Source organism: Xenopus laevis, chromosome 4S (assembly GCF_017654675.1).
Source record: "Xenopus laevis strain J_2021 chromosome 4S, Xenopus_laevis_v10.1, whole genome shotgun sequence".
Lineage (NCBI taxonomy): Eukaryota > Metazoa > Chordata > Amphibia > Anura > Pipidae > Xenopus > Xenopus laevis.
The window spans coordinates 94,849,140-94,875,286 of NC_054378.1; the positions used below are offsets into that span (position 1 = coordinate 94,849,140).

General features: G+C 40.4%; 1 protein-coding gene across 7 annotated transcripts in view; it reads right to left on the minus strand.

Moving 5' to 3' along the window:
* ep300.S (E1A binding protein p300 S homeolog) overlaps window positions 1-26,147 on the minus strand; it is a 56,096-nt gene that overhangs the window by 26,911 nt on the left and 3,038 nt on the right. For 4 of the 7 annotated variants that reach the window (XM_018261147.2, XM_018261145.2, XM_018261150.2 and 1 more), the window contains exons 2-14: window positions 21,461-22,080; window positions 15,280-15,450; window positions 14,085-14,370; window positions 13,838-13,987; window positions 13,084-13,323; window positions 12,870-12,963; window positions 8,667-8,804; window positions 3,232-3,349; window positions 2,593-2,767; window positions 1,851-1,931; window positions 1,642-1,751; window positions 789-974; window positions 235-702 (exon numbers count right to left, since the gene is read on the minus strand). In XM_018261147.2, coding sequence (XP_018116636.1) covers window positions 235-702; window positions 789-974; window positions 1,642-1,751; window positions 1,851-1,931; window positions 2,593-2,767; window positions 3,232-3,349; window positions 8,667-8,804; window positions 12,870-12,963; window positions 13,084-13,323; window positions 13,838-13,987; window positions 14,085-14,370; window positions 15,280-15,450; window positions 21,461-22,080 — 2,837 coding nt within the window. The remainder of the gene's footprint in view (window positions 1-234; window positions 703-788; window positions 975-1,641; window positions 1,752-1,850; window positions 1,932-2,592; window positions 2,768-3,231; window positions 3,350-8,666; window positions 8,805-12,869; window positions 12,964-13,083; window positions 13,324-13,837; window positions 13,988-14,084; window positions 14,371-15,279; window positions 15,451-21,460; window positions 22,081-26,147) is intronic. The other 3 variants (XM_018261152.2, XM_018261148.2, XM_018261149.2) reach the window with 2 other exon arrangements.

Sequence of the window (26,147 nt, forward strand, 5' to 3'; positions counted from 1 at the left end):
GGCTACATAAATTTGAAAACTGGAAATTATTGGCAGAGAAGATAAAAAAAAGTAATGTAAATATAAGTGCTTAAAAGGAAAATTGCCTTGCAAATAATTCCACAATTAAAATATAGCAAAACAGCACACACTGATTTCTACAGGTTGTTGTAAGCTATTTTCTTTCATACTATACTGGAGGCTGCATTGCAAAACAAGATTATTCCAGTGTGGAATATTAATGATTTCACTTACCGGAGTGCTTGGGTGAAGCTGCATTGGCAGTTGTGGTGCAGTTGGCGTGGGTACAGATGTGGTTAGGCTTGGCTGTGAAGGAGGCCGTGGTATTGGCTGTTGTGATGGAAACTGCTGCGAAGGCTGCTGAGGAGATGGTGTAGGAATCTGCTGCTCAGTGGTAGGCATAACTGGGGTAGGGATGGATAAGGAAGGGGTCACTTGTGGTGGGGTAGGGCTTTCTCTGTGTTGTAGTGGTGAATGTGAAATCGGTGCTGCTGTGGGTATAATAGGCTGTACAGGTGTCAGAGCCGGTTGCGGCGTTAAGCCTGGAGGCGTGTGGTGAGGAGTTGGTGTGCGGCTTGGAGCAGGGGACGGTGAGTTGCGGTGCATGGGCTGGACATGACTCGAACAGTGGATCTGATTCCCTGCTGCTGCTGGAGGCATCACAGGAGAGCTCACAGGATGACTAGGATTAGACATCTGTGCCTGCAATAAACAAAGAATGGTTAGTTTATCAACAAACCCTATTTTTTACAAATTGGAAGCACAGGCTTAGCTATTGGTGTTCTAACCTGAGATGGGGAGTTCTGATTGCCAGGCTGAGGCATGGGCATGCCAGATGCATTCATGCCTCCTGTATTCATTCCTCCAGTATTCATCACAGGAGAAGATGCCTGAAACTGATTTTGGGACAGAAACTGGTTCTGTGCAGTTTGCTGCATAGTACCCGGCTGCTGCATGCGGGCCTGAAATCCCATCTAACAAAAAAAAAACAAAAAGTAAACATAAAAATACTGTTCTACCTTGTTTCGGGTATAATTTTATTGTAATAAATAAAAACAAATGGCACAGCTGAAAACAGTGTTTTATGGTTTTATACCATTCACCACTTTTTGCTCCATTGAAATCTTTTAAATTTAAAGAAAAACAAAAACTACCGGTGCTACAAACACATGGTAATAACACACAAGGGGGGTGGCATGGATAGAAAAAAAAGGTACATGTAATGCACAGTAACTTGCAAATAAATTTTAAGGCTGTTAAAACCTTTGGCAGGCAGTTTTCTACAGGTACACTAATGAATGACAAACAAATTAATATACCAAGTGGCAGATCAGTGTAAAGCTATGAAGCCTAATGCATTATCTATGCTTGGGCTTACTGCAAGTTACATCAGTTTAAGTCTGGCATGCACTTTAAGCTTTGGTCTTGTCATCTAATGGAACATTTAATCACAGAATAAAATTAAACACAAGTCTCTATAGTATTTGCAGAGATATCAGATTCATAACATTAAGTACCACATCATTCATATCAGTAAAATATATAGCAAACTTCCTTCTTTTAACATCAAACTTTAAAAGTTGGTCAGAACTTATACATAATAAACCACTTATGTTAGATCTGATTGCCTTAAATACTAACCTGGTTCATAGGGCCTGTTTGCCCCATTTGCCCAGGGTGCTGAATAGGAGCCTGTTGTCTCTGGCCCATTGATTGCATTGGCATACTCATCTGTCCAAATTGGTTCATTCCTTTGTACAGGAGGGGAAAAAACAGAATGCTTAACAAATTTTGTGCTACCAGAAACAACTGAAGATCAGGGGATTAAAACAGGGGAGCCTGTTTCTTACCAGTTTGTGTCTGCATACGATTCATCATTTGATTTGGCACATTAGCCCGCATCATGCTGCTTGGGTCTGGCAAAGGACCGTCTATATACGGGATAAAGAAAGGCAACAGTGTGAAGAACACAGAGTAGAGGATATTATAAAACACATTACGACAGCACAAGCAGGAGGCAATATCTAAAATGAATTTGGCTAGAAATGCTATATTTTATATACTGAATGTAATGTACAAGCTTAAATGTTTAGCATCCAAAAAGCCTTCAAAATTGTGTCTACAAGCTCACCCTCTTGGATTTTATTAGAAGTGTCACTGACATTGCACATGCTCAGTGTGGTTTGGGCAGCTGTTAAAAAGATTAACTTATGGGTGGTTACAAATCATCAATATGAAAGATTTGCCTGTCAGAGTTGGATCGTTAAATTCGGATACAAACACCAGTCTTACGGAGCAAAGAGGGTTTGAATTCCCAATCATCTTGTATCGTGACTTTTATAATGCTTATTAACAGTTAACATACAGTTTATAGCTCAGGTTACTGACAGAAGCACAAATGAAGTGCTGTGAATTGGCAGGATAAAAATGAGTAGCTACTGGGGGCATATTATAAGGTAAAGCTCTGTACTGCTAAAGAGCTGGTTTTAGACTTAAGTTTTAGTTTTCCTTTAATATATATTGTACACTTTACAGGGTGAATACTTCCTTTCCCAGAAATCTTCACTAAAAAATAAAAACAAAAACACATACTGGTTGATATTCCAGTTTGTGGCTGGGCCATTCCCTGGCTTTGATTCATTTGTGTAGGGGACATGCCAGGGGGAGTGGGCATTAGATGTTGCTTTTGCAATCTGGTTCGACGCTTTTCCTCCAACTCTTTTTGGATCTTGTATATCTTCTCAGCCAGAAAGTGGTAGTACTCAGCCTGGAAGTCATCAATGTATAAAGTAATTATTAGAAAACGTTTGTTTATCCAGCAAGTAAATCATCTAGTCTGCATATAGGACTCAAAACCAATGATGGGCTACTATAGCTAAAGTCTAAATATTTGCCACTGAGTTTTCTCCACACTATCTTTATAAAACATATTTTTTATATTCCTTTGATGGTCTTTAAATGTGATGTTTTCTATAGATAAAAGTTACAATGCATGTTAAATGAATTAATTCTGATAATCGGCTTATCAAAAAAGGCATTACCAATCACTGTTAAACGTAGTTTGACTACAGAATGCATTTAGATCTTATCCTCTACCAAGTGGAAAATGTTATACTAAAACACATGTATATGTACTATTCGCTTATATATTGGCTTATATAATTTGTAGCTACAAGTGTTTCAGCACCTTTAATAGGAAGTGCAACTTGTTTAATATACAAGGAGCCTTACCCTGTTGTTAGCAGATTCATACATGTCCCCTTCGACTTTGCGAGCATAAGCTACCAAGTTCTCCATTCGCCGATCCTTTAATGCTGCAGGATCAGGTGTTGGGAATATGGCTTGAACACTAAAACAAATGATGAAATGAGCTTACCTTTGTAAAATGTACAGATATTGCAAATTTGAAAAGATATCCCTTAAGTAAGCAGGATACCCTCTTTGTCTTTATGAAAGCAATTAAGCATGTGCACGATCTATCCTAAATAGAGGGAGGGAAATAGACCACCCGAGCTACTATTTTTTTTTTTTTTTTTTTATAAAAATTATCAAAGTGTTTAAATCTGTCGAAAAAAAAAAAAACTTTGCATAATCAACACAATACAACTTTTGTTTAGTGAGGTGGCAAGAGTGAGAAGGCTCAGTGGAAAAGATACAGCAGCTGTTTTTTTTTTGAAAGTCAGGAGTTAGCCATACTTTACAAAATACGTAGCTCACAAGTAAAAAAAATGTGATGTTTGGAAAGCAGCCTCCTGTCAAGGAATCTATGATCTAACAAAGAAACATTCGGCGTATCCAGTCCAGATTGTGTATCTTCATGAGTTTATTTCATGTACAGGTATGGGATCAGTTTTCCGGAATCTCATCCAGAATGCTCCGAATTACGGAAAGGCAGTCTCCCAAAGACTCCATTTTATTTAAATATCCAATTTTTTTAAAATGATTTCTATTTTCAATAATAATAATAATAAATAATAATAAATAATAATAATAATAAAACAATACCTTCTACATGTTATAATTATAGTTACAATTAATCCTTATTGGAAGCAAAACGCTTTATTTAATATTTACATGATTTGCTAGTAGACAAAGCGATATGGACACAAAATATTAATCTACATTAAAAGTTACCTATAGGTCATGTTGACCATTTTTTGACAATTGTTCTGCTTTTTTAAGTAAATGTTACTTGAAGTTCAAAAATCTGACTGTTTTGCCAACCTGACTCCCTTCTCAACCTGTCAGTTTCTAATGCTGACTACTGCTGCACAGATATGGCAGCCCCCTCATAGAGGAACATGGGGCATCAGACAGGTAATATAAAAGCATCAGGCAAATGCTTTTATGACAACATTATAAATAACATTCGAAGATAATGTTATGATAGATATTAAAAAAAAAAAAAGGATATTTTCTGATGTCAGTATATCTTTAAGGTATGAAGTTCCAAATTAGAGAAAAATCATTATTCGGAAAGCCCCAGGTCCCGAACATTCTGGTTAACAGGTCCCATGCCTATATTAGGATGTGGCTAAAAACAGGATTACTAGATACTCACCATTAAATATGTTTCTCTGTAGTCGATAGGGGGACACAGGGAACAAGTGGGATTAAGCTCCACCCTCCTTGAACACTTGAATAGTAATTAAGGGGCATGCCTATCAACCCGGCTTAAACCCTCTTACTGTACTCAACCCAATCAATTTAAAGAGACTGCTATAATGGATAACAAGTAAACAATATGCAGAACGTTGTGTGCACCGATAACCAATTAGCTGCCCTGCAGATCTGATCCAGTGAAGCAGAGTTGCGCTCAAGAAGCTCCCACTGCTCTCATTGAGTGGGCTCAAACCTTGTCTGGCAGAGGTTTACCATTGGATAGGCCTGATGAATTGTTTCTCAAACATCTTGCGATAGACGTTTTGGAAGCTGCCTGGCCTCGTCGTGGTCCCGAGGGCAATATGAACAGCGATTGAGAGTGGCGGAAGCTCTTGGACCTTTCCACATACTAACAAAGTGCCCTGACTACATCTAGGCTACGCAGACGTCTCTTCTTTTCATTCTTCGGATAAGGGCACAACGAAGGACCTACAATCTCTTGATTTACTTGAAGGAGGCGACCACCTTGGGAAGAAAAGATGGGACCGTCTTATCCTTGTGAAAAATCAGGAATGATGGTTCACACAAAAGTGCGCTCAGCTCAGACATCCTTCTTGCGGATGACATTGCCACTAAGTAGACCACCTTCCTGGCAAGTAATGTGTCAGAGATAGATCCCAGAGGCTCGAGAGGAGGATCCAGTAGAGCTTCAAGCACTAGGTTAAGATCCCATCCTGGGAACGGGGAATGGAATGGCGAATGTACATGTGCTACTCCCTGAAGAAATGTACGAATGGGAGTCATCTAGTGCCAATCTTGATTGGAATAGGACTGATAGTGCTGATACTTGGAACTTCAGGGTACTATGTTTTAGACAAAATCTCTGAAGAAAAGACAGGATTCTTGGAATGTGTAAGTCAAAGAAAGACAGATCTCATGGTCTACACAAGTTGCGATAGGAATCACCACTCTCTGTGGTAAGCCCTAGCCAACGTAGGTTTGAACGCCTTCAACATTATGACAATGACCAGCTCAATCAGTCCTAGTCTCCGCCAAATGGCTTTTTCAACAGCCACCCCTTCAAAGCATCTGGATTGGGATGGGCTATGGGTCCTTGAACAAGTCGATCGGCCCTGGGGGCTAGTCGGATTGGACGCGCTATCGACATATCTTGAAGGTACAAATACCAGGTTCTCCGAGACCAGTATGGAGCTACAACCATTATTGTGATGTGAGGCTGCCTGATCTTCTTTAGGACCCGCGGCAGCATGGGAAGTGGTGGAAAGACTTAGTTAAGTCGCCAGCTGTGTCATGGCGTCCAACCCCCTGCCATTGGATCCCAGCAGCGAGCGAAAAACCATGACACCTTTTGATCAACTCTGGACGCCATCAGATCTATCTCTGGCTGTCCCCCATTGGTCCACAACCTCCTCAGAAGCTTCCGGATTAAGTTCCCATTCCCCCTATTGGTTTGGACTGAGAAAATCTGCTTTCGTATTGGACACTCCTGGAATGTGAATTGTGGACAGTCTTACGAAATTGAGTTCCGCCTAACTCAGGATCTACTGAGCTTTTGCTAGAGCTGTCTTGCTGCGGATTCCTCCCAGCAAATTTCTGTACACCACTGTGGTGGCATTGTCGCTCTGAACCCGCACTGGTTTTGCCTGAAATAACATTCCAATCTGGTATCGCCCTGGACTGTCCTGTGGCTAGGTTGTTGGGGATCAGCCACCAAAGGAGGGATTCCCTTGTCGAGCCAGGGAAAAAGTTCCAAACGATAATGAAAATTCCACTTCCTGGAATCTCAGAAACTTGCCCGCTACCTGTTCGGACAACTATGGAGAGGGTGTCCGGTCAAGCCGACAAGGACTTGTAGGCTGGTGCTTTGTGGTGGGGCTTGTTGATTTTCCAAGTAGGACGTCCCTTGTTGCCTGATTTGAAACTAAAGTGGAACATTGCGGTGAATTGCTTCGCCTTGCAAACTGGCCACTGTGACCACTGCTCTTGGACTGTGGTAGGAATGTACTTTTACCCCATCGCCTGAGAAATCTTCTTCAGCTCTTCTCCAAATAATCGCTGACCTTTGAAGTGAAGAGAAGTGAGCCGAGATCTGCTGACCAGCTTTTGAGCAACAAGGTTGTTATAGTGCTGGTACTGATAGAGCTGACATCTGAGCTGTAATTTGAGAAGCATCCAATATGGCATCACATAGATGCATCCACAATTGATAGTATGGATGACAGGAGTTCAGATCTGGGGGCACCTTCGTATCCTTGAAGAGGGCCTCATCTCAGGCCTTTATAGCTCCCAAAATCCAAGCCGAAGTCAGGACCGGCCGCAGGACTTAACCCAAGGATGAGTCAATTGCTCTGAGGAATCCTTCTAGCAGTCGGTCAGAGGGATCCTTAAATGCTGCAGAGTCCGTGACCAGTAGACTTGAACAATCGTGAAACCGTTGCATCAAATGCCAGGGGATTGGACCACTTGTCCACCAGTTCGCCTTCTGATTGTGAGGAGTTCTGTTCAGCCGATAATACCTCTGAGGAAGTATGGGTGTTAATATAATGTTCAGTTTGGAGAATGCCTTGCCCAGATTATCATCAATGGATGCCATATGAGCAGTGCCTGGGACACCTGGTTGTAAGAGTAGGTGCTTGTTTGCAGGTAATGGCAGCCGGAGAGGCTACTGTAGTATGTGGTAACTTTTAGAGTGCTGAAAACACTTTCCTTATTGTGTGTTGTTCATCCTCCTGGGAGCAGGACACTTTGATTGGATCGAGTACAGTGTGAGGGGTTAAGCCAGCTAGACTGGGCAGGGCCCTTAATTACTACTCAAGTGTTCTGCCTCCTGGAGGGTGGAGTTTAACTACATTTGTTCCCGGTATTATAAGGTCTACAAATGTGAAAACGTTAAGCTAGGTATTTGACTGATTGGTGCACTGAAAAAGGCAGGACCAAAAGAAGAAAACTCCATATAAAGCTGGTTAGAGATTTTCTTTCTGGCTGTGGTAAGGGTACTGAACCAGATTCCAATTAGGGAAGAAGTACACCAGTTCAGCTAGGCACAAGCTTTCGGGGACCAACCCCTTTCTCAGGTGCTGGTTGGTCCCCAAAAGCTTGTGAATTTAATACTTATGCAAATAAATGTGCTAAAGGCATTGCCTAGCTGAACTGGTGTGCTTCTTCCCTAGTTGGAATCTGTTGCTATGTTGGGCTTGGAAGCAGCCTGGTATATGGATGCACCAGGCAATATGAAGTAAGTGTTTTGCGGCAAATCAAAAAGTGTAGCTGAAGTGTAAGGGTACTAAAACCTACAAAAGGTTTACCATATTCAGTTATATTTCATATTTTTTGTAATATTCAGTATATGGCTAAACGGAACATTAATTTCTTAGTCAATGCGCATTTATGGTGCTGAACAGCAGGGGAATCGCTGCTGAAAAAATCTTACAAATAAAGATTGTTGCACTAATAATTTAACACATTTGTTTCTGAAACAATTATTTGTTCATAAAAAGTATTTGTTCATAAAAAAAATCTACATGCCTAATAAGTCATACTATTATGTATTTTCAGTCAAAGCCCTTCTACATAGCGAACTCGGCATGCTAATGGATTTCCATTTGAAAATCTGATCTGCCACTAAGTAAACTGTAGATCAGGGGTGCCCAAAAGGTAAAGCGGGATCTACCAGTAGAGTAGACCTTTAGCTGGTGATCAGTAGATCTCAAGACACTGTCTAGTCTTGAGATCTACAGCTTGTCTAAATCACCCTTCTGTTTAATTCAGATATTTATTCTGTTAAGGTTACATAAGAAATAGTTAATAATAAATGATAATAATATTACAATAACATAATAATACAGAATAGATAATACGATTCTTAAATATAGCAATATAACTTTACTCATAAATCAATATAATATTTAAGCAATACAAAATGCTAACAATGTTATTATGTATGTAGATCATAATTGGACAACATCACTAACTTTACTAATGTGGGGTACATTAGTAAAGTATGGGCACTCCTGCAGTAGATCAAAGGCTGAAGCACAACTTACAGTTTGTGGACTAAATGGTTCCTCAGATCCTGGGTGATATCTTCATGCCAAGGTTTGCGGATTCCAGTACTAGAGGGTGGAGCCGCCGTAGGCATTGAGCCTAGGTTAGGAACACTACCACTCTCATTCATCATTGGACTGCAGATGCAAAGAAATACAAATTACTTAAGTTGTGTTAAGGCTCGTTTTATTGAACACAAAATATCATACGGTAAAGGTGTTCATACAGGTAGGAATTTAAACACAACGTAAACAGCTTAACTAACATGAACGTTCATATCACCATCTGGATCAAGCGGAATAATGTCAAAATAATGGAGGAGCAAGAATATCTTTTTTGTAAATGTAATAATGCTGCTGTACACTAGGCTTGTAATGCCAACATGAAAAGCAGCACAGAGGTTAATTGACATTTACATCAATCCTTAGTGCCAATTTTTTTTGTAAATAAAAATTATATCCAGCCATACCAAAAAGAAAAAAAAAAAAAGAAAAAAGAAAAAAGAAAAAAAGGAGATTGTGTGTACTCACCGTTCAATCTTTTTCAGTTGCTTGGGTGACACAGGAACTATGGGGTATAGCTGGTACCACTAGTAAGGCAGGACACAACAATAGAAGAGGAACTAGCTCCAGGCTATACCCAGAGCAGGCAGAGCCCAATTCAGATTTATACCAATAAACAGCATGTTGAAACAAGTAACAAATCTAACTAACATGAAACGCTGTATCATAACTCGTAGAATCACCATACCGTGTTTGACGGTTAGTGAAGGCCTCTGACCAGGGAGGGAAGTCCTGTACCCGCCAACCGACTGAAGATAGAGATTTAATGGGGAGTACACAAAATCTCATTTTCTCCATTGTCTGCTTGGGGGACATAGGAACCGTGGGGACGTACCAAAGCTGTCTCCTGACAGGGCAGGACGGATAGGCCTACGTGGAAACAGCCACTGTGGCCTGAAGCACCTTCCTGCCATAGCGGGTGTCAGAGATGCTGCAAACGTGTCAAAATGGTAGGCTTAGTTTCAGAACTCCCAGGACCTGATCATTTCACTGGTGGCATGGGCCTTAATTCTGAGTGGTCGGTCTTGCCCTGTGCAATATAAGATTATTGAATAGCCTGTTTCATCCAGCAAGAAATGGAGGACTTTGCTGCTAGTGAGCCCTGTCCTGGTCCCGAGGGGAGGACGAATTGCCCATCTGACTTGCAAATGTCATGACCGCTGTGCAGGTATAATTTAAGGACTCTGACAGGATCCAGGGAATGGAGTGCTGCCTCTTTAAGATTGGCAGGCAAAGGGCAGAATGTTGATCTCTTGGTTCAACTGGAAGGCTGATACTACTTTTGGTAGGAAGGTACAGACCAAGGCAGATTGCTTGCATCTCGAGTAGACTGACTGGCAGCAGTTTTTCTTCTGGAGACCATTTGTGCTGACCGACCTTCCAGTAACGCTCCCCAACTGAAGAGGCTGGCATCCATTGTTAGCAGAGGGTTCCCAAAGGGACTGCCTGTGGTGAGGTGGTTGGAATGAAGCCACCAGAAGAGAGAAGCTCGTGTTTGGCAAGATAAGCAGATCTCTTGGGAGTAGTAACTTCCAATTCCAGGCTTTAAAAATATTCCACTGCAGTTCCCTGAGGTGGTGCTGTGCAAATGGTTCTGCTTGTATGGTCGAAATCATGACCCCCAGGACCTTCATACAGAACTTGGTGGTGTGTACCGGTTTTGACAGCAGGAACTACCACACTACCAGTGTTCGGAGGTAAAGGATCTTGTCTCGAGGAAAGGAAATCCTTTGCATCTCTGTTGAACTGCATTCCGAGGAAAACCATTGATTGGTTGTGGATTAATGACGACTTGTTCAGGTTGAGTTGCCAACCAAGCTCCTGCAGTTTGGCCATGGTGAGCTGGAGCGATTGCTGGGCCTCCAAGAAGGAGCCTTGATTAGCAGGTCATCTATGGGGTTATGGATATCCCTGTAATGCGGATTGCTGCTGTGGCCACCACAATGATTTTGATAAAGACACGGGGGGCGGCTGAAGTTAGGCCAAATGGGAGGGCTGTGAATTGGTAGTGATGGTTTTGAAAGGCAAAACACAAGTATTCTGGTGGTGGTGGGGAATGGAGATGTGCAGGTATGCGCCCTTTATGTTGAGGGAAATCAGGAACTGGCCTGGATGGATTTGTTGAGCTTTTTGAGGTCCAGGACTGGGCAAGCGAAATAATCCTTTTTTGGGGAGTATAAATAGGTTTGAGTAGTAGCCCCTGAAACTTTCTCCAGGAGGTACTGGAATGATCAATTCTGCATGGAGAAGGTTGTAGATCAACTCTTGGAATGCCTTGCGCTTGTTTGGTTCCTGAAGAAAAATGGACATAAATAAACAGCAAGGAAGAAGGGTAGACAATTCTAGGTGGTAGCTTAGACACACAACTTGTGCACGTGTACCCAGGCGCCTTGAGTGATTGTGAGCCACGGGTTGGCAATATGTCCTAACCTTCCTTCTAGGGCTGTATGGCCTGACTGTGTACCTCCACCGTCATGCCACAGATTTATCTGCGGGCTTGGTGGAGGGTCTACGACCCTGCCAAGAGGCCCACGGTGTTCCTCCGAAATGGCGGAGATGATCTTGCAGTCTTAGTTTGGAAGCCGTGAAAAAATTTGCCTCTGCAAAAGGACGAACGTGCTTTGGGTTGTGGAAGTAAGGTACTCTTGCTCCTGGTGGCCTGACTGATAATGCTGTCAAGTTCAGGACCAAACAAAAGGATCAAGGATTTTTTGGAATAAAGTTCTGCTGACCATAGTTTCATCCAGAGAGATTGTAAAGCACCGCCACAGCGAGAGCTGAGGTTCTGCTAATCTTTCGGGCAACATCCAGTGAAGCCTCACAAACAATCATTGGCTTTCTTGATCTGGTAAGCCCACTGGGATGGTACCTGACAAGGCACCCCTCCAAAAGATGCCATGCAGAGTGAGTGTGATCAGGACGGAGTAGCTCTGCTCTGGGAAGTACCAGAAGCCAAAAAGAGGGAACATAGAAGGCCATCTAGCTTTATATCAATAGTCAGTGGGGAGAAGAAATGGAGCCCATTTTAAAACACACCAATGAGCAGAGCGCTATCTGCCGGCCAGAAGCCTTGCGTGTATACTGGAGGGTACCCCATCAACATCACGCCTGAAGTGCTGTGGGAGAAGGCAGAGCCACCACGCAGCCCTAGTCCAGTATTAAGATGTAGTTCGTCAGGGACTTCCATCGAACAGATCCTACAGAGAAGGCAGGTACCCCTTGGGAGCAAGGTGGTAGGGAGGATAGAATACTTGGACGAGTGTTGAAGTACTCATGTACTACATTAATTAGGCTGGGTGGTCAGTGCTTCAAGCACACACAAACCTTGGAGTTCCCACGTTGGGGGGGATATCATTCAGGGACACTCTACTCAGTGTAGGTGTCTTGACCATTACCTGTGGTCAGTAGAACTGACAGAAAGAAAAATTCCAGTGAAGCTTATACACACACATCTGTACCTCCTGAGGACACAACAAACACTGAACCGAGATCTGCCTGCTTGAGGGTATAGCCAGCGGAGGAGGAGCTAGTTCTTTTTCTATTGTTGTGTCCTGTCACCTAGTGGTACCAGCTATAATCCCACAGTTCCTGTGTCCCCCAAGCAAACAAAGGAGAAAATTAAAATGAGCATGTTTTGCTTAATGCAAACAAGCAGGGAGGGGAAACAAATATAATCCTCAGAAAACTGACACGAGACTATCATAAAAAAGAATGTTAGTGGCTTAAAAAGAAGATATACACAAATTATAAAAGTTTTTTACTTCAATGAACTTAAGGCCACCAATAATCTATGTCTATCTATTGAAAATAGGGGCTTCACTAAGCATACTTTTTACCTACTGTTTTAATGATAAAAAATCATTTTTGTTATATATTATGCTAAACAGGAGAAACAAGATACTATATTTGATCCATGTGATGTGGATAATTAGAATAGTACACAATCCCCTGCTCCCTTCTTTGTAAATGTTTTGTTATTCCACAATGAACGTAGCTTCAATATCCTTATCTGCCCAGTTTAGTTCACGATATGACAAAACCCAAAAAATGTTCAGCAAAATGTTCAACACAAGCCCTGTTCATTAAACTCATGTTCAACAATGGGGTATACAGCTTTACAGATTTAAGATATTCACATACCTCTGACTGTTCATTCCTGAATGTAAAAGACTGTCAGGAAGCAAACTGGAAGCTTGTACACCTACTCCTCCATTGACTCCCATTGTGCTTGAATCTGTAATAAAAGAAAAAGAATCTTACTTTGCTTGCCCACAGTTTTAATGAATATATATTTTTTTCCATATCTACACAGTTTAAAAACCGGCACTTAAAAACATATAAAATGCATTCTTACTCATTGTGTTAAGAGAGCGCATTCCCTGTGGTGACTGCCCCGACTGCTGGCCTTTAACTGCAGCTTGTGGTTGTGTCTGCAATTGATTGCCCTGGTATGGAAGACCAAGAGCTGCATATGCTCGCTCGATTGAGCTTGGGTCAATTTGGTTAGTGGCATTAATCGAAGGAGCAGGTTGCTGGCCAACTGTCCCCACAGCACCAGCAGCTCCCAGCGTCACTGGTGGACCACCCAGCAAAGCTGTAGAGAAAAATTGTCATTACCGACCTGAAACTTGATGCAAACAGTATTTAAGCAATGGAGGGGAAAAACGGTATTACTACTGTCTTAAAGGAGAAGGAAAGCTACGGAGGCATTTTATTGCCAATAGATTAGCTGCAATAGTGCAAGCTAGAATGCTATATTTATTCTTTAGAATGTTTTACCATACCGGAGTAAAAAGCTCTAGAAACTCTCTGTTTAGAATAGGAGCTGCAGTATTAACATGGTATGACATCACTTCCTGCCTGAGTCTCTCCCTGCTCTGGGCTCAGATTACAGTAGAGAAGGGAGGGGTGGGGGGAGAGGAGCAAACTGAGCATGCTCTTGCCCAGGGCAATGAGGTTTAAACTGAAGGCAGGAAGTCTGATACAGAAGCCCATGTGTACACAATAGAAGGAAAGAAATGCAGTGTTTCTTTTGACAGGGGACTCAGAGCAACACTACTTTGGGGGTTTACTGGTATATTTAGATGGACCTTTCTGATAAGGCTTACTTAGTTTTAACCTTTCCTTCTCCTTTAAGTCACTCTTACTTTGATTACGTTTGTCTCCTGCATTCTTCAGAGGCAGACAGACAGGACAGTCATGTCGTGTGCAATTTTTCCAGTGCGAAATAATCTGCCGCGAGGAGGCACAATGTGCAACTGAAAATAAAAAGATTTAAAATAAATGGTAATAAAAAGAAATCATTTAAAATTTGTTATTCTGACTACGATTCGGATTGTAGCCACAACCACTCACCTTGGCATGATTTGCCAGCTTGGCAGTGTGTCATGTGATTTAGGACATTCTTCATTGTCCGGCAATGCGGTAAGTTGCACTGCCGTACTTCACCATTGGCCTGTTCCCTCCGCTGACATTTGTGAGCGTGCAGGAGTAGAACCAGTTGTTGCTGGATCAGTTTCCTTTTCTCAGGATCTGCTGTTGGAGCTCCCGAGCCAATGCCCTGAGGGGCACCTGCTCCCATACCCGGTGGAGCTGCCGTGACCATTCCAGCTTGCTGTACCTGGGTCGACGTCTGCTGATTCTAAGGAAAGGTAGACATTTATACAATATTAGATGTGCTCTCACACATAGCATCTTGGAAAAAAATATAAGCATGCACTTGTTACGTGGACCTAGTTAAATGTGCAGGATGCCAATACACACCATTGGCATATACAGAGACTTAGCACCAAGCACTGCCACAGTTGCAGAGATGCAATATTGTCTAAATGGGTAGGTTTGTAAAATAATGCTACCTTTTTACTGAAACGTAACTTTAGCTTTATAAATACACAGACTGCTTGAAAAGAAGTCTGTCTCTAAACAGATGGAAACATACTTTGGGCAGTGCATAAGTAGCAAATACTGCTTACAATGTAAAGGAGAAATAAAGCATAAGATGATTTTGGCTAGAAATTAGCCAAGTTTAGTGTACTCTGTGCTGCTGGTAAGAAGCTAAGCTTACATGTCATTAGTAATCAAAATAGTTGCAGAAAGTGAGGCTGCAGAGAGAGGCAAAGAAGAAAACAAAGAATAGCACTTTGCAGGTCTTTCAGAAATAATAATAAAAAAAATTAAAACCCCAACATTTCATCACCACTCGCGACCTCTCAAAGGAAATTTTATTATTTCCAAAAATTGTGGTATTCCTTCGTCTACTTCTACATTATTATCTTGGGATTATATTATACACACTATATACTGTATCAGTCCCTAGGCTACTGAAGGCAGCCCAGAGCATGTGCTGTGAGACAGCAGAAATTAAAATGGGGGAGATAATGAAGATATCTATGGAGGCAGAGATATTCTACAGAGCTGTGGTGTCATCAGGCTGGTACAGAAGCCTAAAACATCAAGTTTATAATTTCATGAACTAATTATTTTCTTAGATTTGGTTTCCTTTAATTTAAAAATGTGAACCAAAACATCAACATGCAACTGCCATCCTCACCATATTTGGCATGCCAACACCAGGTTTCTTGTCCACTGGAAACTGAGCCAGGCTATTCTGTAATGCTGCCTTGTTCTGCATTTGTGATGCCATAACTGTGCCCCCCATCTGGGGAACAACATTTTGTCCATACGTTGTTCCATAAGGATTAGGATTGTTCATTAGACCCATCTACAGAGAAAGAAAAATACTTCAAAGATTAAACAGACCATCATGTTAAGTTAAACATCACTTTAAAAGGGGAAGAGGAGAATGGATGAAAACGAATTTCTGCAACCTGGCCAATGGAGGCATATGGTAATCTAAAATGCGTATTTATTAACATCGGAGACAAACTAGTGATGTTGCCCATTGCAATCTAATCAATTAGATTTGAACAGTCACCTTCAAATTGGAGAACAAATGCAAAGATCTCATTGGTTGCTATAGGCAGCATCACCGGTGAGGTTTGGCATCAATGTTAATAAATATTAATGTTTAAAGCTTGGGCTTCAAGCTGCACTGTTTGTAAGGTCACAACAAGGTTCTTGCTGATGTTGCTCAAGTAAAGTGGTCCATATGCAAGTACACCAATACTTATTGCAAACATTTACAGACAAGTGAGCAGTTTATTGGGTACACGGATCCTCCGTTTGATAACGGAACAGGGCTCCATAAAAAATCCCATTGGTAAGTAAATCCTGATCTGGCCCACCACCTAGATAGCCAATCAGGCAATGAACAACTAACCAGCTTAGGTGAAAAAGTGACATTTATAGTAACTGACTACTATTTAGGCTAAAGCCGGACAGGGCTGACTGCTGACCTGCGACTAAACATAGAAGTTAGGAATATGTGCTTTTGTTTGAATTTTGTATGAATCCAGCAGACATTTAGCCATTGTTAGAGTTTTCTTTTTGTATGCGGTTGTTAAAAGCAGTTTGACTAAGCAAGAGTGTAAACTATTTTGATTACATACAAAAGTATAGATACTCCTGACCTATACAAGAGCAATGCAAATCTTCATCAATTCAGAAAAATTAGTATGCACAACTAAAGGAGTTATCAAGTTGTGTGATGCTTAGCACAAAAATTCCACCAACTAAATGAATTGCAGAGGTTACAAATCTGCCTCAAAAGATAGATTTACAAGAAAACTTCTTTGCATTTGCAAATATTAGTACATGTAAAATTGCCTCACTGTTTATTTAATGCTTTTATTTTTTCTTTTCGCAAACTTTAGGTATGGAGATACAAAATATGGAAATAACCATTATGTGAAAAGCCCCAGGTTCTAGGCAATCCAGATAAAAGATGACATACCTGTACAGTCAAGACACCTGCACCATGTATGAACTAAAATCTTTCACTAATCTTTTTACTAAACAGATATCAGAAGCAATAATATACAAACACCTGTAAGATTTCGGTAGCAACAAGGGTTTTTTGTTTTTATTTCAACAGCGTTTTGGGATTAACCTTAACTATTTTATTGCCCCATATCAAGATACTTAAATGCAGCATTTTCTGTAAATGTGAGATGACAGTTTAACAGGCAACAAAGAAACACACCCTAGGAGAAACAGTGGGGCTTTGCACAGATATGTTTAATATACACAACTCAAGGAAGAAGGCCACTGCCTAATAAGAAATCAGAACCCAAGTAAAAAGAGCAGATGGCAAAGCACCAGTCCAGAAAAGGGAACAAAAGGTAACATGGCTCCCTCCCCCATGTAAGTGCAAGTCTTGCCCACCCCCAACTCTTGAAATTCAGCCGGCCCCTCCCCGGCACACTCCAAGCAGCACTGCCTTGCATATGACAGGTTAGACACAATGAAGCTTTTGCACAACACAGTAAAACTGCTCTACTTTATGTAATTATCTCAAGCATGTTAGGAAATAAAAATAAGAAAAAGTTTTCCCAAATAAGAGTGAAGAACTTAATGGACTTTGGGTTGACAAAAAAGATCAAATTAACCATGTAACATCTCAGACTTAAAAGTAGGAATAACATTCATACATCAACGTGGAGTAATCCTTCTCAACATGGCTCCATATTCTGCATAGGATCAGCAAGGCCAAAAAACCAGAGAAATGGCATGGATGTCTCCTTCACAGATTTCTGTCCATATACTTTGTAGCCATTGTGGTATCCTGCATGGCACAAAAATGCTGCTGCCAAACAGGCAAATGTTAGGAGTTGTGTTTTCAGAGCTGCCGGCAGCAAGTACCAAACAGATTCCCCATCCTGAAAAGGAACGCGGCATGCAGGCTACACTAGCGAGCATCACACATAATAATTAACCTTCCAGCCAAGTCAGAAGTGATGCTGCAGAGACTTGTTTCAGTCACATTTACTCAGCAGTTAAAGCATAAAACAATGTAGCTAGCTGCAGACAAAAGCAACTTTCACTAGAAGCCCAAGCCGGGCAGATTCATTGCCATGTGGCTTCAGGTTTATGTTTCTAGATTTATTTTGACGGTGTACGACTGCAAAGTTTGCTTAAAGGGATACGGCCATGGGAAAACATCAGTTAATAGTGCTGCTCCAGCAGACTTCCAATTCTTAAAAGAGCAAATAGATTTTTTATATTCAATTTTGAAATCTGACATTGGGCTAGACATATTGTCAGTTTCCCAGCTGCCCCCAGTCATGTGACTTGTGCCTGCACTTTACGATTGAACTACTTTCTGGCAGGCTGTTATTTCTCCTACTTCATGTAACTGAATCAGTCTCAGTAGGACTTGGCTTTTACTATTGAGTGTTGTTCTTAGATCTACCAGGGAGCGGTTATCTTGTGTTAGGGAGCTGCTATCTGTTTACCTTCCCATTGTTCTGTTGTTAGGCTTCTGGGGGAAGTGATATAATTCAAACTTGCAGTACAGCAGTAAAGAGTGACTGAAGTTTATCAGAGCACAAGTCTCAAGTCTCATGACTGGGGGCAGCTGGGAAACTGACAATATGTCTATAGCCCCATGTCAGATTTCAAAATTGAATAAAACTAAATCTTTTTGCTTTTCTGAAAAATGGATTACATTGCAGAATTCTGCTGGAGCAGCACTATTAACTGATGTTTTTTGGGGGGGAAAAAAATGTTTTCCCATGACCGTATCCCTTTAAAGTGACATCGTCCCCCAGTATCTCAATGGAATAGATTCCAAAATTGAAAGATACCGATCAAGGCTAAAGGTTAAAAGCAATACACTGTGAAAGATCTGCTCCAATGGCAATGGTCCAAATCAGACTAGTAGATTGTTTGGACCAGACAGGGCCAGCAGCATAGCTACTGTGCCGTCCCTAAGGCCAACAAAATGAACCTGTTCAATGCCATTTGGAGAAGACTGCTTCAGCTACCTGATTTGTCCCTTCCACGCCTGCCCTACATATCTTCCCGATCCATGGGCCCATACATGGTTTGACAAGTCGTGGATGTAGGCTGACTGTAGAGAGAGATCCACTTGTTTGAGAGGTCCCAAAGCTGATCTCTGGCAACCCATGCACTGGGCTAAATTGGATCAATTTATCTGGGGACTAATTATCAATCATAATACAGAGACCTCTCAGACAAGGACCACATGAACAGGCCTTTAACATACTGCACTGCAAACTGCAGATTCATGCTGTGAATCACTGACAAATTTCAGCATGTGTGTATTTCTAAATTATTTTATTTGTATTTCTCTGATTGATGCCAGCTTTTTTACAGCCTTTTTACATTAACAAATCAAAAACAGAATTTAAAAAAGTTTAAGCTATACAGGGAGGTTTCTGGCAATTCGAATCAGCTCAAACTTTTTGGCTTAGGTTGGAGTGCCGACTGTCTTCTTGCTTTTTGGGTGGACGCAAAACATGATCAGTGGTCCACCACCAGGTCACGGACTCAATAAACCTGTTCGTTTTTTTGTGTTATTCAGTTATTTAGCTTTTTGTTCAGCAGCTCTCCTATTTAGTCTTTTCTACCCTAGCAGCCAGGCAGTGGTTTAAAACAGACACTGAAAGATGAATAGGAGAGGGTCGGCATAGAAATAATAATAATAAAAAAATTATAGCCTCACAGAGAAATAGATTTTGACTGCTGGGGTCAGCAAAACCCATCTAAAAGCCGGAAAAGGGAATGCCTATAATTTAAGAACTATTAAAAATAATTAATGAAAACCAACAGCAAAGTAGCTAAGAACAGAGCATTCTATAACATACAAACAGTTAACTAAAATGTGAACCACTTCTAACGCACTTAGGTAAGTGTGCACAGGCACAAGAACATGCTAGTTTCAATAACCATTCATATGTGTGAGTAATCGTGATGTGCAATTCATCCTAAAAACCTGCAGGTTATACTGGCCAACTGATACCACAATCGAGTCGTGGGCAGGTGGTGGGCCATATTCACCTCCGCCTTATTTGTTTTTTTGCATAAGGAACAAAAATTGAATTAAACAACTTTGAGATACACATTTAAAAATGTTAAAGGAACAGTAACAACAAAAATTGAGAGTGATCAGTTTGCTTCAGAAACACTACTATAGTTTGTATAAACAAGGTGTTGTGTAGCAATGTCGGAAATGTAAAAAATGCTTTATGATACAGGTTAAATAGTGGATAACATAACACCATTATGTTTTACAGAGCTTATCTGCTGTGCAACTTGAATAGCTGCCCCTATTACTACACAGCAGCTTATTCATATAAACAAAAGTAGTGTTTCTAAAGCAAACAGCGGTTTTACCAGTGCAGGTCAACACTACATTATATTTGTATTCATTTAAAAAAAAAAATTTACGTTACTGTTCGTTTAATGGTTTTAAAGTTATTTGTAAATGTAATTGCAATTATAGTACAGTTATGGGATCTGTTATCCGGAAACCCATTATCCAGAAAGCTCAGAATTATGGAAAGGCCGTCTTCCATAGACCCCATTTTATCCATTTTTTTTTTTTATTTAATTTCTTTTTCTCTGCAATAAAACAGTACCTTGTACTTGATCACAACTAAGATATAATTAATCCTTATTGGAAGCAAAAACAGCGTATTGGGTTTATTCAATGTTAACATGATTTTCCAGTAGACCCCAGGTTTGAAGAACCAAATTACGGAAAGATCCCTTATCCGGAAAAGCCCAGGTCCAGAGCATGGGTAACAGGTCCCATACCTATAGTGTTTATGACTTTAATCTCAGATCTTTTAATCTGCTGACTTTTGCTACAGCATTCCATAAATCAGAAGTGGAGAAAATCAGCCACAGAGAGAGAAGCTACATTTGCAATTAACCCAGTAATGATTAAAGTATTTTTAAAGTTGTTTATAATTGTATTTTTTCATTGGACAATAAAAAACAAAATATAGGCAGAGGAACACTCTCAAGTGTGCACAAAATAAAAGTATATGCTTAAAAGGGAACTTCACAAAATCATAACTTGAGCTTTTTTGAAAAGTAAACAGTTTCAAGCAACTTTGCAATATACAGCAATTAAAAAAAAATGTGCAGACTTTTCATGATTTTTAATGGTTTATGACAGTTGCCCAAGCCTAGCTCCCTGCTCTTCTGCTGATCTTTCGGACTACTTTGCTGAGCTGGTTGACTACTGTTACTTTGTATCAGCAGCCATCTGTATTCAGCCTGCATCTTCCAAACCCCACAATTCCCTGCACACATGATTTCAATAAAGAAACAAACATCACAGTACAATGGGTTGTGTAGTTCCTCCATGCTGTCTGTAAGCTGTGGAGAAGTTGTTACAATTTGTAACATCAGTGTTTTAGTCCCTCCTTCCCTGCCAGGATTTCAAATGAGGCAGATCGAGAAGAACTATTAACCAGCTGGATTGCAGCATAGAAAACGGCATTTATTCATACTTTTTGAAGTGTTGGGTATATTAGGGGTTCCTGTGGTATGTAGGCCTCTTTATTAAATTTTCGTTTGGAAGCCAGAGTTCCCCTTTAAGCCAAAGAAGGCAAATGTTGAACCTTTGAGCCATGGTATGTACACTGTCAAACAAAATGCTTTAAAATTAAGCTTGGTGCCTTTTTTTATTCCAGATAGAAAAATTATGTGGCTTACTTATTTGTTATTACTGGCCCTATATGTTTATACATTTAGGAATACGCCGTTCCTTTACATAAAAGTAAAGTTGACACTTACAATTTCCTTTCTATACGTTAACAAGAAAATACAACATCAAAAAAATAAGACCTGTCTCTTACCTTGTTCATGGCAGTTGGCTGTGGACCTCTCATTCCAGACTGTGCTCCAATTTGAGGTCCACCTTGAAGTGTTTCAGCAAGTAGGTTGCCTGTATTGCCCATGTTAGGGTTGGGGTACTGCATGCTAGGACGACCTCTACCAGATCCAACAGATCCGTTCATCATTTGACCTTGTATCATATTCTGTCCATTTCCAGCTATCATTCCTGCGTTGATGCCCATGCCATGCTGGTTCACAGGGCTGTTCACACCAGACATCATTCCTGTTGCTGAAGTGGGATTCATCTGCTGAGCTGTTGGTCCAGGGTTTCCACTGCCTCCCATACCCATGTTTGGTGATGCATGTCCTCCTTGGTTCATAGGACTTTTTACCATACTGTTCAGTAGGCTTATTCCTGGGCTGTTTTGTGGTGTTTGTTGCCCAAGGCCCATGCTCATGTTTGAGGTGGTTCCACCACGCAAGAGCTCAGAAAGCTGCTTATGCTTGGCAGCTGCATCAGGCACCATATTCATACTAGTGTGTAGCTGACTGAGATCTCCACCATTAGTCAGACCAAACTCACTTGAGTTAATCAACTCATCAGGTAAATCATGTTCCAGGTCAAAGAGAGACCCAAAATCTAGGAAAGAAAATAAAACGATTAGTTCATGTCAATGGCATCAAATGGGAAAACACTGTTGTGCAGTAGAATGTGCAAACTACAAGAGAAGGCAAATATTTGTTCACTCAGATGTACTTGGTCTGGAAGTAAACTTCATTGCCCAGCTTGTAGTGTGAGAATTGGGGTGAATACATATCTGCAGTCCTGTGGGGGGGGCTCCTGGCTAAAGGTTGGACAGTCAAGTTCGAATTGAACTGTAAAACATTTGCTAACCAATGTTAATTATCACATATTTATAAAGAACCAACATATTAAGCAGCGACATAGAAAACATTTTATTCAGAACCCCACATCAACCAAAGCATTTTACTGTATACAGAGACAGCACGATTTAAAAATGCATCCAGTCCATGGTGTTCTCCCCATGCCCTTTTTGCCAGTCAAATCTCATGGCTGCCAAGATCCGCTCCAGCCCCTACATCCTGTGCCAATGGGAAACTCTCTTAGTGTTTCAAAAAACAGTCTTTTTGGCTTCTGTAAAAACTTTTTTAGGGTGGCAGAAGTGTGGTGGCTATTCAGGCAAATCTTTTGTGGAGGATCTGGAATTTGGCAAATCCCTAGTGAAACTGTGGCAATTTGAATGATCAAGAATTGAAAAAAAGTTTTAACGGTCTGTCCCTTCAATTTGGCCAATAGCCCACGACAACCTCCAAGAGAGAAAACTGGACATCTGGATATACAATCTTTAGTAATGAATGCAGAATGAAAATCGAAGGTGGGATGGCACTCTGAGCGCTTCAATTTCACAAGTCACCTCATAAGGAAACTTCAGGTGACGAAAAACAAAGCACACCGATTGCCATCCAGCCGGCAATTTTGATTCTAGCCAGTGGTAAGGCAGGGGAGGCAGTTTGGGGAGATTTGCCATGTGTCTCTGCCCTAAAGGGTCACATGTGCCAATAAGACAAAACAGATATGTACCACAATATTTGTATGCTGACCCAAACGTCCAAAGCAATAACCATTCACTATAGATAGTGCAGTTGGTTGGGAATTGACTGAGTTTGAAAATATCTACTGATGCAAAATGTCAGCCAGTGCATGGGAACACATGTAGAGAAGGATGTGAGAAGCCACAGTTCATCTTCATTCTGCTAATCCAATCAGTTGTGTACCTTTAGGGCAGAGACACACGGTAAGATTCGGAGAGATTGGTCGTCCTGCGACAAATTTCCTCTTCTTCGGAGCAACTAATCTCCCTGAACTGCCTCCCGCTGGCTAGAATGAAAATCGCCAGCGTTTCATTTTCCAAAGACGCCCGAAGTTTCCTTGCGAGGCAACTTCGGGCGACTTTGGAAAATGAAGAGCTCCGAGTGCCATCCCACCGGCGATTTTCATTCTAGCCAGCAGGAAACATGTCAGGGAGATTAGTCGCGCCGAATAAGAGATTCGTCGTCGGGCGACTAATCGTCCCAAATCTGACCTTGCGTCTCTGCCCTTACTGAATTATCCAAACACTAGAAACACAGCCATGCCTTGTATATGTTATTTATCCAATATTATTTTTATGCAGGCATTGAAGCTTAAAAAATAAGCACTCTGCATCTTGTAAGGTAAAGTGGTAAGGTTTTCCAATAGGAGGAAAATAGTTAAATCACGTGGAATGAACAGATCCCTTGAAAATTCTATTTTAAAACCTGATCACTGAAAAAGAAGATACCTTGTCCAAACAGTCAAATATTTCCATTATGTGCTATAATGCAAGAATGGGGGGAAAATGAGAAGGGAGCAAATATTCCCTTCAAAAAAAAAAAAAAGCAGAAAACACAGATGATCAAAGGGGAGGATGGGAAGAATAATTTAGAGAAAATGCAACCCCTTGACCATTTGCATATACCAAAAATTATGAGCTGCATATGGGCACACTATGTATTGAGCGCATGAGAACATGTATTTCACTTAAATATTTACTTATTGGAAAATGCCATTTACCTAATGCTATTAAATAACCTAGTAAAAACCAGACTTTACATCTTTCCCAAAAAAAATTCCGTAGCCTTATACAGAGAAACAATGTTTTTTTTCTATTCAGGATTTAAAGTTTTTCTATAATTTATGCCAATTTTTCCATGGCCCCCAGTAAAACTTAAAATCAGTTACAGGTATAGGATAAATTATCCGGGAAACCCATTATCCAGAAAGTTAAATATTACGGATTATCCAAATAATCTAAATTTTTAAGAATTTACAAACTTTTTCTTTGTAATAAAACAGCACCTTGTACTTGATCCACTTAGATAATTAATTATTGGAAGTAAAACCAGAATATTTGGTTTATTTAATGTTTACATGATTTTCTAGTAGATTTAAGGTATGAAGAGCCAGTTATCCGAAAACTCTTGGTCCTGAGCATTCTGGATAATAGATCCCATATCTGTACTATTCTATTCAAAGTAGCACAAAAATACTCCAAGACATTAGGATTTTTCTATATAGTTTCCATGGAATTGACAGAGAAACTAGCACATCCAGTCACACAGAAAAGATATACAGAGACTATGTGCAAATTCATAGTTTCCGAAAAAAGGTTTTCGGTCACTTTTGCGATAACATTTTTTAAAGATGGCTAGTTATTAAGTGTGCACAAGTATAATTATTCACACTGCACGATGAAACCTTATTTAACCAGCAGGACAAATTTAGGAATACCTGACAAATTGACCAACCCAAAAGCAGCACCCACAAAACCTATTAGCCATGAACTACAAAATAGGTGCCAATTGAATTGCAACCCTGAGACTTTTAAAGAGAACTTGTTAGAGGCCATTTCTTTTCTCACAGTAGTTTTAACAAAAATGAGCATCTAAACTGCAAGGTTTACTGCAAAGTAATGTAAATTTAATTTCCAAAGTATCCCCTTCCTAAATCTCTAGAACATGGAAAGTAGCTAAAAACTACATTTTCTTTCAAACATACATCTACAATCTTAAGTTTTCTAATATATTTTGGTAAATGCAATTGTGAGCAATATTTGTTCATGCCTTCCTGTTCTTTGGTTCCGACAGAACATAGCAAAAGTCAGCTCTCTTCTGTCTATTAATCAGCTGGCTTCTCTATAATTCTTTCAGGAGTCAGAACATCACCATCTAGACAGAAATATATCAGCAATTACAGTTACAAACGACATAAAAACCACTGAAAATGTCTAATGAAAACATATCGGAAATATGATTTAATTATGCAAATAAATAAGGCTTTTGGCAAAAGATTCTTTAGGTAATGCAGCATGTGCTCAGTAATTATCCCAAGCATCATCCCTTTAACATGGGAAATATGTAACTGGCAAGTATTTTTCTACTGTATTAAGAACATAAGGATTAGATGATAAATATAAATGAATAATCCTTCCTCATAAAAAGTTAAGCAGTACTAGTTTTCTTATGGCAATGCTTAACCCATCTAAGCCCATTTAACCAATACCTAAATACGTGTTCATTGCATTTTAAAATGCAACTTTGTAAATGGGCTACACGGTATAAAATGGCTTGTATTTATTAGAATTTCTTGCGCTGCCTAAAAGGACTGTACAGTGCTACTGCAAGGTCTATTTTTATGCTATTCTTTAAAAGGACAAGTGAATAGAAAATAAACTATAGGACCAACAGTGTTTAGAACCCAGCTTGTCCAGCATCGTAATCTGAAAACAAAGGGTATCAGAATGGAGTTGGTCAATCCTTTGCTGCTTTAATAACCTCCACTCTTCTAGGAAGGCTTTTAAACACTGCTCCCTAGATTTCCCTCAACCTGTCACAAAGGTACTGATGAAACTATGCAATGATGTGATCAGGCCTGGCTCTTAATAGGTACTCCAAATGATAGTAAAGGTTATTATTAATCATTCTGCAGGCCAGTGAATTTCTTCCACTCCCATCTCAGTAAAGAAACTCTGTACAAACCTCATTTTGGGTATAGCATCAGGAAGTATGCAATTGTAAAAAAAAAAAAAAAAAAAAAGTCATTGTACCCTGTAGCCTTCAGGTTTGCCTTCCCTTAAATAAGAACCCAAGCCCAAACCATTATTCCTC